This window comes from Macadamia integrifolia, chromosome 9 (genome assembly GCF_013358625.1).
Source record: "Macadamia integrifolia cultivar HAES 741 chromosome 9, SCU_Mint_v3, whole genome shotgun sequence".
NCBI classification, from domain to species: domain Eukaryota; kingdom Viridiplantae; phylum Streptophyta; class Magnoliopsida; order Proteales; family Proteaceae; genus Macadamia; species Macadamia integrifolia.
Window position 1 is genome coordinate 22,310,417 of NC_056565.1, and position 14,089 is coordinate 22,324,505.

Sequence of the window (14,089 nt, forward strand, 5' to 3'; positions counted from 1 at the left end):
ATATCGAAGGTAAAATGGTTTTAAGGAAAAAAAAAAATCCCCAAAAAATGATGGAAAAATAGTCTGATTCGACCCATATGGATATGTCATAGCAAACACAAAGGTTGCATTTGGTAACGTTCTAGAAAAAGGTTTCTGGAGTTTTTTCGTTTTAAGGGAATGAAAAAAAGGAAAAAGTGTGCTTCATTTTTATTTTTTATTTTTTTAACAAAAAGTGAAAACGGTATTTTGACACAGAAATTGAAGTGAAAACTGCTAGAAACGAGAATTGACGGAACGACAAAATGTAGTTCCGTCATTTTAGTTTCCTTAAAAAAAAAAAAAAAAGATTTTTACATAGAAACTGAAATTTCTGTTTTTGACACGAAATGTCGTTATCAAACGCAGCCAAATACTTATGAGAACCACAATTTTTCCATTCACTTACTGAAGTGAGACTATTTTAGTTGCCCATGAGAGTAGTGTTTACCTACAACACTTACACATAGTGTAAAGTGATCAAAATACCCTGGAGATTGATTAGATTGTAATATTGTAAAATGACCTTCAAACCGATTTAAAATGCCAATTCAAATTATTTTTTTAATCATTTAAATTCACGTACCGAAAAATGTTTTTGAAAATGCATTACTCAAGGCTTTTATTTGGGAAAGCTTCTGTTTTCATCATGTGGGACCCACTTTGTAGATAGATTTCTTAGTCAAACCGACCTTTGGAATTTCTTAACAGTAAAAAGTATTTGGAATGTTTGAATTGCCTTTGAATCATTAAATTTGGATTTTAAATTAAAAATTATCATTTTTAAGGCAATTAATTTATTTGATTCGAGTCAGGCCGAACCTAACCCGAATCCGAACCCAAATCGCGTTGGACAATGCCAAGACCAAACCACCAGATCAACATTTAGCAAACGCTAATTGGCTTTGACCGTTAGATGAGACGCATTTTGGACGTTGACCGGGGGCTTGCTCGACGTGGATCTAGAGAAATTTCAAAACAAGAATTCTTGGTTTCTAACTATTTGAGGGATTTGGATCATCTCCAACCATTTTTCCTCTAATATCTTTCCAACCTCTCACATAGGGCTACGCACATGTAAGAGGTTGGAGGGAATCCTTGGAAGGAGAGTCGTTGGAGAGGTCTAGATAAGATTGAGATGGAGCTAGGGGATGGAAATCATCTGCTACCAGAGAATCTGGCGGAGACACCCTTAGATCGCAACACGTGGATGGTCAAATTCTTCCTTTTCTTCTTCTTCTCCCTCCTTCGCTCTCTCTGTTGAGATCATAGTGAAGAAGAGAAGAGAAGAGAAGAAAGAAGAAGAACTGGAAGGTCTACTTCTAGGTTTCGCCGGCCAACGTATCCGCTGCCTCCTCTCCGACGATGACCGGTCCCACAACTAGATGGTCTACTTCTACATTTCACCCTACCACAGTACTCACTCCGCCCTTAGCGAAATCGGCAAGTCTTTCCCTAGAAACCTAATCCTCGGGGTCAGGGAAGAATGCAGAATCAGGGAACATGATTTTGGAAATTTCCAGGTAGAGGAGCGGATGAAAGCCATTAAACACACCCATGAGCACTTCGGCAACTTCTTCTTATGCTTCCCAGACGGAGAATTAGCTGTCGATGTCTTCGACTGTCTTTCCAGATAGAGGAAATAGCCCTCCTTCGTGTGTTGTGTTGCAGAGAAACAGAGAGAGCAAAGGAGGGAGAGGAAGAAAAAAGGGGGAATCTGGCCATCCATGTGTTGATATCCACATGTCACGATCCAAGGGTGTCTCCGCCAGTCTCCGCCAGATTCTTTGGCCTAGACGATTTCAATCCAGAACTAGGATGGTTCCAACTTCCAATCATGGTTCTGAAACGGATTTGGATCCTTTCCAATCATTTTCCCCCCAACATCTATTTAACCTTTCACATGCATGCTTCCAAACACCTAGGGGCATGTAGCCCCAGGTGGTCAGCACACAGCTGATGCAGCCCAAGTGCATCCAAGCTCAACAATTAAGCCTTTGCGGTGATCTACCCGCATCAAGGACCAAACACAGAAACCACATTTGGCCCTGGACCAAGGTATGACCAAGCCCCAAAAACATTGTGGACCAAACCATAAAAGAGCACCAAAGAAGTTGGCCCAAACATTCTTGGCCAAATCCACCATTGGGAGTCCCTAAAGATCCCTTTAAGTTCCTATTGCTCTTCCTTAAGTTAAGAAGCTTCTCTTCCTTTGAAAGCTACAAAGGAAACCTACTTGGAAGACACTACTCATCTTGAAACAAGAATCAAAGTGCTGAGTCTTGCATCAAGGCATTAGAAGAACTCAACTTTTGAATCAAGGCATGTGAGACTTCAACAAGTGGAAGACCTCAATTACATTTTCTATTTTTAAGATTTCTATTAAGTTTTTATTTTCTAATGTATCTTGTGATTGGTCCATGTCACAAACTTGAAATTCTAAAAGATGGTTGCAGTCTCTTAGGTTAAGGGTTGTAGTCCTATATAAAGAGGACACATTTTGAGTTGTAGAGAGACACAAGATAATTAAATCAGAGAAAATTGCAAAGTTGCTCCAAGATTCTTCTGAACCCTGAAGAGTTCTTCTTATGAAACCAAGTTATGTTTCACCTATCCTTGAAGAGATTGGGTTTTCAATCAGCCTAGAAGAGCTGAGCCTTCAACCTTGAAGAGTTGAAGTCACACATTCTCAAAGATCCAACCTAGAAGAGTTGAATTTTTGAAGCAATTATTTTCAGATTCAGACTATGTAAGTGTAGTAACTTGGCAGCCCTTTTAAGCCCCTTTTACCCAGAATCTCAACAATTTCTATTTTATGAAAGTTGTAGCTCCACTTCTTATCTTTAATTACCAATTTGAATAACCCCAAACGGATATCAGAGCAGAAAGTTATCTCCACATTACTGTCCTAAGGTCATTCTATCCGAAATTTGTTTTATCTACAAAGTTAGGTACTGTCCCGATCCTTGTATTTGGGCAATCCCGTGTGGGAGATTTCATCAGTAGCCCTATGAGTGCAAGTGAGAGGTTGGCGATTCATTGGAGAGGATCCCAATCCTTCTTAAACTCAGATCGGATCGGTCAATATCGATCGAATTGGATTGGTATTGGTTTTGATCGATCCCCAATTTTTGTCAGTCTGATTTCAATAAACAAGTAAGACCCAAGAGTAAAAATATGATAAAAAGTGACTTTTATTAAAAAAAAAAACATGGGAAAATGTTTTCGATACACTCTGATTCAGACCAATTAAAATTTGTATTGGCTTTGACAGATGTCATGACTAATCCCAATTCTTAGAACCTTGTTACATTGGATTACTTGGGAGTTGGGACATTAGAAGGAAGAAAGTGGTATTTTTTTTCCTTGGGGAAAGATTTAGAACAACAATTCTTTAAAGGGGAAGAAGAACACTACTTGGTTGTGTGACCTTTCACTAGCGTAGGGCCAATGAGGGGGCACACAAAGACATTATCAAGGGTGGATATTTTGCAAGGAAAATGAATTCTGTGGGGAGGGAGTGTGCACCTATGCTAGACACATGGGGGAGAAATAACCATCCGGCCCCATGAAATGAAAAGTGATTTTTATGTGGATGCTTCTCCATACACTCCTATTGACCCTTACGCAAGCATAGAAAACTAAATTCCTCTATAGAAAACACTTCTCATATTTTGTAGGAACAGAGTTTTCTGTCTGTGAAAGGCCCTTGCCAGAGACACAAGGGGCATGCATTGACCTCCAATCCCCTTTTGGGCGCTCCCCACAGGGACCTTTTGTTGACAGGAAAAACTTCCCCTGCTATTTTGTATTTCGCAGTGGTAGGTGGTCTTTTCTCCCTTCTTTGTGTCTAGGCATAGAGATCACGTACCAAGTAGCGTTCTTCCCACCCTGGTGGGCAACTTTTGGTCTTTTGAGGATATCCAGGATCTCAAGGATATCCCAGACATAATTGGAGGAAGCAATGAAGCTTCTTAGCGATAGAAAGGTAGGACTTCTCTTATTTGGAGCTTGGCCACCTAGGGAGATATGGCAAACAATGCGAAGGGAGAGAAAAGGGTTTGAGAAAAAAAGTAGCAATTCCGAATGAGTTGCAGCTTCCCTACCTTCTGAGCTGGAGACCTACTCAGGCATATTGGCCTTGATCTTTCTTTGTTGAGATCAACATAAGATTTTTAATAATGGAGGGAGAGTGGTATAGTGAGTAACCATCAAAGAAGAGTATAGGGATTGATCTCCTACAAGTTATGGTCGAAGAGAGAATCGTTATTGGAGGTTGCTACTGAATTGCCAAGAGGTGGGCTATTCCCTTCAATGGTTATCCAAGCCATTTCTGCCTCCAACCTTCAAGCTATCACACCTTCTGCAAACCCCAAGGGGGTAGCCTAGTTGGCAAGGGACCTTTGCCTCAGGAAGCTTGTGGTTCTGAGTTCGACTCCTTTTACCTCCTTAGGGCCACTCACATGGGGTGTTCAGTGCTCTTCATTGCTTTTGATGAAAGTTGAATGGTTCTCATTCAACCCTGATATGACCCAGTCCATGCGATTGTGGAGTCAGTATGGGCCTGTGGGACAAGGGTTAGAAAAAAAAAGAAGAAAATAATCACACCTTCTGCAAGCTTTTGAACTGAGGCATGGTTTTTGGCAATCAATTGGGTAACCTCTTTATCTCAGAAAATATCGTTTCATTATTCAATGGGAGAAGGAACGCTACCCGTTTGTGTTCCTCACACCGTCCACATGGAAAGTGGAGGTGGGGGCAGGGGCGCCTTTTACAGCCTACCTCCAATTCCCATGTGTTTGGGCGTAGGGAATGCAAGTGGGTAGTGTTTTTCAACATATGCGAAGTGATTCTCTGTTTGGGAGTGTGGCCTATGTAAGTGAACCCTGCATCAATCTCTTTCTTCCCCAAACAAAGGGGGTAGAAATATCTTTTCATAGAGGGAGGATAGACTAATGGGAGCATTGGCATAGAAGAGAAAGGATCAGCTTCTCGCCTGATTGTACATCTCAACATCTAACACCTGTCACTTTTATTTTCAAATATACCCTTCTTCACCCTTGTAATGACAGAGAATGAGACAGCTGTTGGAGGCTGACTTGTACGATCAGGTGATTGTATGAGCAGTGGATCCAAACTCTAGGACACGCTTCATGTTTTATGTTGTTTTTTGATTTTTTCTAATAGAGTCCATAGGTAAGCTAGTGTTGTTTTTGCTGATGAATGCTAATTCCATTTGTGAGATATATCAATGGCCAACGTTGATCATATTGTTTGATTAGTTATATACTCTCGTGCTGGAACAAGTACAAGTTTTTATTTATTTATTTATTACAATTCATCTTAGTGGGTTTGGTGGGTTCCCGACTCATTCTTCTTATTCCCTAGTTGTTGTCATATTTGCTTAGGTTTTAACCATGCTGTCTTCGTCATGACTTTGTGTTTGTTACCTTCACTATATTTATATCTAATTAACATGGGATTGTCATGTTATGGGTCCTTTGTCGTACACGGCTACATGATTCTTTTGTCACTCTTTGATCCATCTTGTGTGGTATATGTGATATGTATACGGTATGGGCGGAGAGAAATAAGAAAAGAGAAAGTAGGATAGAGATAAAAGAAATAAAATAGGCATAAAGAGTTGATTTTACGGATGAAGTCATGACATTTTGACCTAATTTGGAGATAATCACCTCTACTCAATTAGAGAATTTGTTTTAAGCTTTTCATGTTTCCTTTCATTCATCGTACTTTGAGTTATTTTCATGTTTCCTTTCATTCATCGTATTTTTCCATTATTTGAAATCTTAACTAAATTCATTACTTTCATAACTTAACGTACATATAATATTAATAATTACTTTCAATGCGTAATTAATACCCATATACAATCCTCATAAAGCCACGTACATCATCCCTATGCAAGAATGACGATAATCCAGCAGGTAGAATGATAATCATGCACGTAAAGGAATGATAATGTTCTTTATTTTCAAAATGATTTTGTCTTCTTCTTTCCTTGGCTCATCACGTGTTTACATGTTTGCCATATAACATGACGATTATTTAAGAGTTGGTCTGTTAACCTTTTATCATTGCATGGTTTAGATATTAGGGTAATCTTTCCAATTGCATCATCACAGTTCAGGTTCCTCTCCTTTTTCATCACTAGTCCTGTTTTCTCAACTGCTGCAAATATGCTGAATTGTCTTCTTACTCCCATAGGGTACATCATCCCACTCACTGTATTATATTACTCCATTCTCTAGTTTCCATGAGTTACCCTTTGTGTTCTTCTTCACATGATGCCTGATAGAACATAGAAAACGGGAGAGACGTGGTTTTGTTAGATCAACCTATTCTTTCATGGCCAGCTATGGCTAGAATGGACTGGAAATGAATGCGACAAGACGTTCTCGATAAGGCTTGGTTTAAAAGTTTTATTATAGTAGTTCTAGTTTTAGGGAGAGTTTTAATCTCTTTTCACGGTTGATGGCAATCCTGAAGATGGGGAAATTGAGATAACCGTCTCTAGTCTTAGTGAGCACATTCTTTTTCGTCCGTGGAGTTTGTTTTCATTCTTGTATACCTTGTATATTTCTCTTTTTCAATTTTAATACAAATGATATTCTAGTGAAAACAAAAAAATAACCTAATAGGTTTTTCCATTATATAATTTTCACCTATTATCTTTTATAGGAGAAATGATATAGGGAATCAAGACATAGTCAAGGGAAGTTAACTTATTATCTACAACTTGGGTCCTTTATCTTTTTTCCAATTAGGTTATATCGGTTTGATTCTTTTGTATCTTCAAGAGATCTTTTAGCACAATTAATGGAGTTTGCATTGATCTCTCTTATACATACCCTCAAGCTCAAGGGAGCCGACAGCCGCCTCTTGAGATTATCAATCAGATGGGAGAACCGTGGCTAAGATAATTTCCTGGTGAGAACATTGGCAATCTAATTCTTCATGGAAATGAAGCGGACATCAAAATTACCCTTGGTGACTTTGTCTCTTACGAATTGGAAATCAATTTTTTGTATGCCTGGTATGGGCATGGAACACCGGATTTGCTGTGAGATAAGTAGCACTAACATTTTCACACCATAAAATTGGTGCAGTAAGGGAGAAAAAGTACTAATTATATAACAAAAGATTGAAACCATGTGAGTTTGGCTAAGACATTGGCAATAGCCTGATATTCCCAATACTGAAATGTGCAACCTAGCTTGTTTATTGGAGCTCCAGGAAATTAAATTGTTGCCATGAAATATGGCATATCAACCTGTGGATTTTCTATCATCAGAGTAACTTGCCTAATCAACATCGGAGAAGGCAAATAAATTCATGGATGATTATGTTGAAAGAGCAAGCCTTGAGAGCAAGTTGACTTCAAGTAGAAGAGAATTTGCTTGACTATTGTCTAATGGTTAGTTGTAGGATGAGTCTAAGACCCATAAAAAGGAGGCTCGATCCCTAATCCAGGAAAGAGTCGGGTTTGACTTCAAACTCAAAAATCTGGTCAGAGATTTAAGTAAGGTTCAGGTTACAGAAATGAGAAGGCGTTTGACACCCAATTTGTCTGGTAAAATAATTGTTTTTCTATTAGACACTAAAGTTTGAATATTCTCCCAAACGTGTATGCCTTGAACCCACATGTGTGACTATGTTAGGCTAAGTATTGTACATTATTGAATCAAATTATCTACCGTACACATGCTTGCATCAACATTTTAAACAATTGCACTAATCATGCATATCTAATTAAACGCATGCTATTTATTAAGCTACTTTAGCCCTAATCATGCATATCTAACCTTTTTCGCTAAAAATTCATTGTATTAAAAGAAGGGGAAAAAAGAATATACAAAGCAATATCACATTTGGAATCTGGAAAATTCTACTCCACCTTCGGCATTGCCATCAGCAGAGAAGAACTCACAACAGAAACCAAATCACAAAAATTGGAAATAAAAACAGAATACATTAAAAGAAGCGGTATCTAGGCCGAGATTGACAATCCACTTCCAACTCTATAGCAATCAGCGCAGGCCAGGATTGGATAGGAGAAGAAACTTCGAATTTTGCTGCTGTTTTTGCTAAGAAATCAGCCACAGGATTTGCTTCCCGCATACAGTGAGTGATTTTTCAGGTAAGAGAGTTCAAATAGGAGGTTAAACTCATCCACCTCTGAAGACAAACCCAAGGGATTCTTCCCTTCGATATAAGCAAAACTACAGCTACTGAGTAACACTCAATCCACAAATGAGTGATACCCATATCTCTAGCAAATTCTAGGCCAGTAATAACAGCTATCATCTCAGTTTCAAAATTTGTGTGGACACCAAGAAAAGTTCTGAAAGACTGTAATATTTCCAAATTTTCATTCCGAAATATTCCACCCGCACCTGCTTTTCCTGGATTTCCCAAAGAGCAGCCATCTGAGTTTAGCTTCACCCATCCCCTTTGGGGAGGACACCAAAAAATTTCCATTACCTCTCTTGGTTTGTATCGCACCCTAGAGATTCCCAATTGTTTGGCACACAATAAGGAGCTAAATGAAAGAGGAGACCCTGTAGTAGCGGTCATCTGGAAGCTGATTTCACTTTTAATCATGGCAAAACAGTGTCTAGATGATTTCGAGACCCCCTCAAAAATTCTTGCATTCCTTTCCTGCCATATGACACTAGGAACCAGGGAGAAGCCACTAATCCACACCTTTTTAAAATGGAGACTCTTTGCTGTTTGTTTCCACCAAGCAATAAGAGTAGGCATGTCCATATAAGGTTTCCGTTGCACATCGAAGTCTTCACAGAAAGCTCTCCACAAACTACGAGCAAATTCACAGTTATAAAATAAGTGAGACATTGATTCTGCATATTTACCACACAAACTGCACCGAGAAGCCATTTGCACTCCACGACGAGACACATTTTCATCTGTTGGTAATCTATTTTGAACTAACCGCCAAGCAAAAACATCTTGTCTTGGTTGGTTAGATGAGTTCCATATAAGAGAAAACCAACTCACTTTCTGATATTTTTCTCTATTTTCTTCCCAGACAGATTTAATAGAGAAGATACCTGAAGAGGTCAATCGCCAAAGACATTCGTCGTTCACACATTGGATGTGAATACGTTTAGCTTTCTCCCAAATTTCAGCAAGTAAAACCGACTCCACATGAGGGAGGTCCCAGGCGACTTGGCATATGAAATCAGAAACTATCAACCTCTAATCATGCTTATATTAACCTCTAATCATGCTTATCTAACCAAGCCCTAATCAACTAATATTAATCTACTTTAATGCTCAAATGCATTTCTAATTAGCCAACTATTGTTAAGATAATTAATTAACCCTAATCATGCTTATATAATTCTTAGTGCATTAATCCCTAAACATGCCTATCTAATATTAATTATCTAATATTTAAAATAATTTAATCCCTAAACATGTTTATCTAATATTAAGCTACATTATTCCACTACACTACAGTTCACTACACTAGGCTACACTATGTTATTTCTTATTGTGCTACTTTAAACTAAAGTAGGGAAGAAGGAATCATACCTAATCTCAACCCCTGAAGAGGATTGAAAGGGGAAGAACCCTACTCTCTGAAACATGAACCTTCGGAATTTTTGGTCTTCTAACTCAAGGGGGATGCCAAACTTTCTCTCTCTCTCTCTCTCTCTCTCTCTCTCTCTCTCTCTCTCTCTCTCTCTGAGCCCCTCCTCTTCTCCGGGTTTAGAGTCTGAAAGGATTGTGATTTGATTTTGGAATGTTCAGGATACCTCTTTGGTAATCCTGAGTATTGTATTTATAATAATCATGAGTATTGTATTTATAAGAATCTTTATAGAGAATTTACAATGAGATAAAATAGGTGAGTACAGTTGGAGAGATAATGATGAATAGTGCAATAGAAGAGATAAGAATGATTTGAATTGAATTAATTCAAATTCAAATGTTTAAGATAATAACCCACAATTTAGTCAATCTAATCCCAAATTATTCTCTTCTAATCCCAAGTTATTCTCTTCCAATTTACTCTCTTATCTATCATCCCCCCTCAAACTTTGGGGCGGTAGCCATAGTAGTTTGGAGCATAGCTGATGGAACTTAGCCATTGGGAGACCTTTTGTAAATATATCTACAACTTGAGTCTCGAAGCAGACAAACTTCACTTGAACCTTGTTTGTGACCACTAAATCCCTTACAAAATGATAGTCGACCTCTATATGCTTTGTCCTAGCATGAAGAACTGATGAGTTCACTGCCATTTGAGTAGTGGATAAGTTGTCACAATAAACCAGTAATGGTTTTGTTATTAGCACCTTCAAATCCTTTAAGAGATAGGATATCCATAGTAGTTCAGATAAAGTAACAGCTAGCGAGTTGCATTCTGCTTCAGTGCTTGATTTTGACATAGTGGGCTGCTTCTTGGATGACCAAGAGATTAAGTTGTCACCAAGATATGTGCAGAATCCACTAGTGGAGTGTCTTGTGTTAGGGCAACCAGCCCAATCCGCATCAGTATAAGCACCAATGAGATTGAGTGAACTTGGCTTGAATGTAATTCCATTTCCTATAGTATGTGACATACTTTAAGATCCGTTTGACAGCATTGTAATGGTCAGTGGTTGGGCTATGCATGAATTGACAAACTTGATTTACTGCATATGATAGGTCTGGCCTTGTCATAGTCAGAAATTATAAAGCCCCAACCACTTGACGATATTCATGAGGATCAGATAACTTTTCACCAACATTTGCGGAAAGCTTGGACCCAGGTGCTACCGGTGTGGTACACGGTTTACAGTGTATCATACCGGTGCTTTGCAGAAGGTTAATAGCATATTTGCTCTGACTTAGCATCAGTCCTTCTTTTTGACATTTGGCTTCGATCCCCAAAAAATAGTGTAAGGTGCCAAGACTAGTCATAGCAAACTCTTTGCTAAGTTTTTGTATGACTATGGAAATTAGGATGTTATTATCACCTGTTAAAATGATATCGTCGATGTATAGCAACAAGATGATGAGCCTTGATGTTGACTGAAAAGTAAACATGGAGGTGTCTGCTATGCTTTGAATGAACCCTTCAACTAGCAAATAATTCTTGAATCTTTGAAACCATGCACAAGATGCTTGACGTAACCCATACAGAGATTTTTGTAAATGGCACACATGAGAGGGGTGGCTGGTGCATATAAACATTTTCCTCTAGGGTATTATTTAAGAAGGCGTTTCTAACATCTAATTGATGTACCTTCCAAAAGCGTGGCACTGCAATCGCCCGAATAGTGCGAATTGTGGCTGCCTTCACAACTGGGCTGAAAGTGTCACTGAAGTCAAGTCCTAATTGCTGGTTGAACCCTTTAGCAACATGCCGTACCTTATTCCTTTTAATTGAGCCATCACTCTTTGTCTTCACCCGATACACCCATTTTCTTGCAATTATAGTTATGCCCGATTCATGTGGAACCAATTTCCAAGTATTATTTTTCATAATAGCTTGGTATTCAACATCCATTGCGAAAACCCATTTAGGTTCTTTTGAAGCAACATTGTATGAAGTAGGTTCGATGAGGGTAGGGTTTATGGTGGAAAGAAATGCTTTGGGTATTGGCTGGCGAACTGTGAGAAGGGAAAATTTAGGTTTTAGGCGTAAGGAACCTGTTTTGCTGCGGGTTACCATTGTGTGAGATGGTGGTGGTTGTTGGGGTTGACTGGGTTGTGGCGGTGGTTCTTGTGATTGTCTCAGACGGAGCTGTTGTGGTGGATTTGGTTGTTGTGTGGGGTTGGGTTGGGGTGTTGGGTTGGCTTGTGGAATTTCTATTTCTGCTTGTGTGTGTTGTGGTGTAAAGGAGTTTGGTAATGGGACGGGTAGATGGATGGTGTTATCAATAGTTGGTTCTTTTTGTGGGAGAGGGAGTTTTTAAAATGGAAAATAATGCTCACTGAATGTGACATGGCGTGATATGTAGACTCGACCAGTGAGAATGTGCAAACAACTGTATCCCTTGTGACTGGAACTGTAACCAAGGAACACACACTCTAGAGATTTGGGAGAGAGTTTATCCTCATAGTATGGTTTTAGATTTGGAAAACATTGACACCCAAAGACCCAAAAAATTGAGTAATCTGGAGAGGATTGAAAAAGAATTTCATGAGGGGATTTATTCTCTAAAATTGGAGTTGGTAACCTATTAATGATGTGAACAACTATTGTAAATACTCCAAGCCAATATGTTTTTGGTATACTAGCTTGAATCAAGAGAGATAATCCCATTTCTGTTATATGCTAGTGTTTGTGTTCGGCAACACCATTTTGTTTTGGTGTGCGAGGACAAGAGATGTGGGAAACAATTCCACAGTCATCAAGAAAAGATTTGAATAATCGCTTTGTAAGCTCAAGCGCTCCATCTCTTTGAAAATATTTAATTTTGGTGTTGAAAATATTTTCAACCTTTTGTTTAAAAAACTTGAAACAAGATAATACATCAGACTTGGATTTTAGGGGATAAAACCATGTATTTCGACTGTAGTCATCAATGAAAATTACATAAGAGTGATATCCACTTATTGATTGATGTCTAGTTGGACCCCAATGATCACAATGAACAAGCTGTAATGGCATAGCAAAATTACTGAAAGATGAGGAAAAGGGGAGTTTATGATGCTTTCCTAGTTGACATGCAACACAAATATTATTAAGAGGAGGTTTGTCAAAAAGAATTGTTGAATTCTTTTTGCACAACTGATTGAGAATTTGAGTAAATGGGTGACCTAACCGATGATTCCAAATTGTAGCAGAAATTCTTTTGCTAAAGAAGGCCATTGAGTGAGCTATAGAAGGAGACAACGTGTATAAGTTATCATTGACTGGTCCCTTCAGAAGAATGGTTCCCAACTTCAGATCCTTAACACAGAAACCCCATGGGAAAAATTCAACAGAGCAATGATTATCACAAGTCAGTTGAGAAATTGAAAGTAAATTAGCGTAAAGACTTGGAACAACCAAAACATTTTGAAGAGTTAATGGTTTGGACAAAGTAGGTAATGTAGAAGACCCAGAGTGTGAGATGAGAGCTTTCATACCATTACCGACAGTAACATTCCAAAATAATTGGTTGACTGTTGAAGAAGAGCAGGATAAAAAACCATGTGAGACGACCAGTGTCAAGGATCCATTGAGCATTATTTGGGTTTGATTGTGGTGGATATGCATGAAGACCAACAAAGGGGGTTTGAGGAGGGTTTGAATTTGGTGGAGAATTAGTGCAGTTTCAGCTAGCATGATAGTGAAAAAAGCACCTGTTGGCAGTATGACCAGATCTTGCACAGATTTGGCATTTTGTATTGGAGGTATGGGATTTAGTGTTTGGGTTTGGGGTTCGGTTGGGGTTAAAAGTGTTTTGGTTGTTGGTTTGTGTTTGATTGGGAGTGGTGTTGGATTGGTTATAGCTATTGTTGGTGTTGGTTTTGTTTTGGTTTTGTTTGGCTTGTATTGGTTGTGGGTATATAATGCAGTATGAGAATTGGGATCAGGAAGCAAGGGTTGGTTTGTTGTGTATCCACGGTATAAGAGCTGCTCATGGGTGAGGAGCTTAGCACGCAAATCTGTGAATGTCACAGAAGGGGTATGTTCTCAATGGTAATAATGAAGGTGAGATATTCCGAACCTAATCCATTCAGGGTGTATCCAACAAGATCCGAATCAGAGAGTTTGCCTTTGATAGCAGCAAGACTGTCAGCATTCTGTTTGATCTTGTTGAGGTAGTCTGTAATGGATGATGAACCTCGAGTAAGAGTTTAAAGCTCTTGTCGAAGGAAGGTGCGGCAGGGCAGTGGACTATTGTTGAAATAGTTCTGGTAGAGATTCCCACACTTGTTTGGGAGTTTCCAAACCAAGAATGTGGGAAGATAGAGATTCACTAAGAGTGGCATTGAGATAGACTCGAACAAAATGATTCATCTTTCGCTAAGAGGCGTATTCAGGATTTGGTGTTGATATTTGTTTCTGGGTTGTGGAGTTGGTGTTTGTAACAAGTTTGGAGGG

At 38.9% G+C, this 14,089-nt stretch overlaps 1 protein-coding gene across 1 annotated transcript in view; it reads right to left on the reverse strand.

Annotated features, from left to right (window-relative positions):
* Nucleotides 1-11,560, reverse strand: part of LOC122089621 — a 17,762-nt gene extending 6,202 nt beyond the window's left edge. Inside the window, exons 1-4 of the mRNA XM_042659341.1 lie at nt 11,297-11,560; nt 11,028-11,082; nt 10,166-10,615; nt 8,216-9,110 (exon numbers count right to left, since the gene is read on the reverse strand). Coding sequence (XP_042515275.1) covers nt 8,216-9,110; nt 10,166-10,615; nt 11,028-11,082; nt 11,297-11,560 — 1,664 coding nt within the window. The remainder of the gene's footprint in view (nt 1-8,215; nt 9,111-10,165; nt 10,616-11,027; nt 11,083-11,296) is intronic.
* Between the last annotated feature and the right edge of the window lie 2,529 nt (nt 11,561-14,089).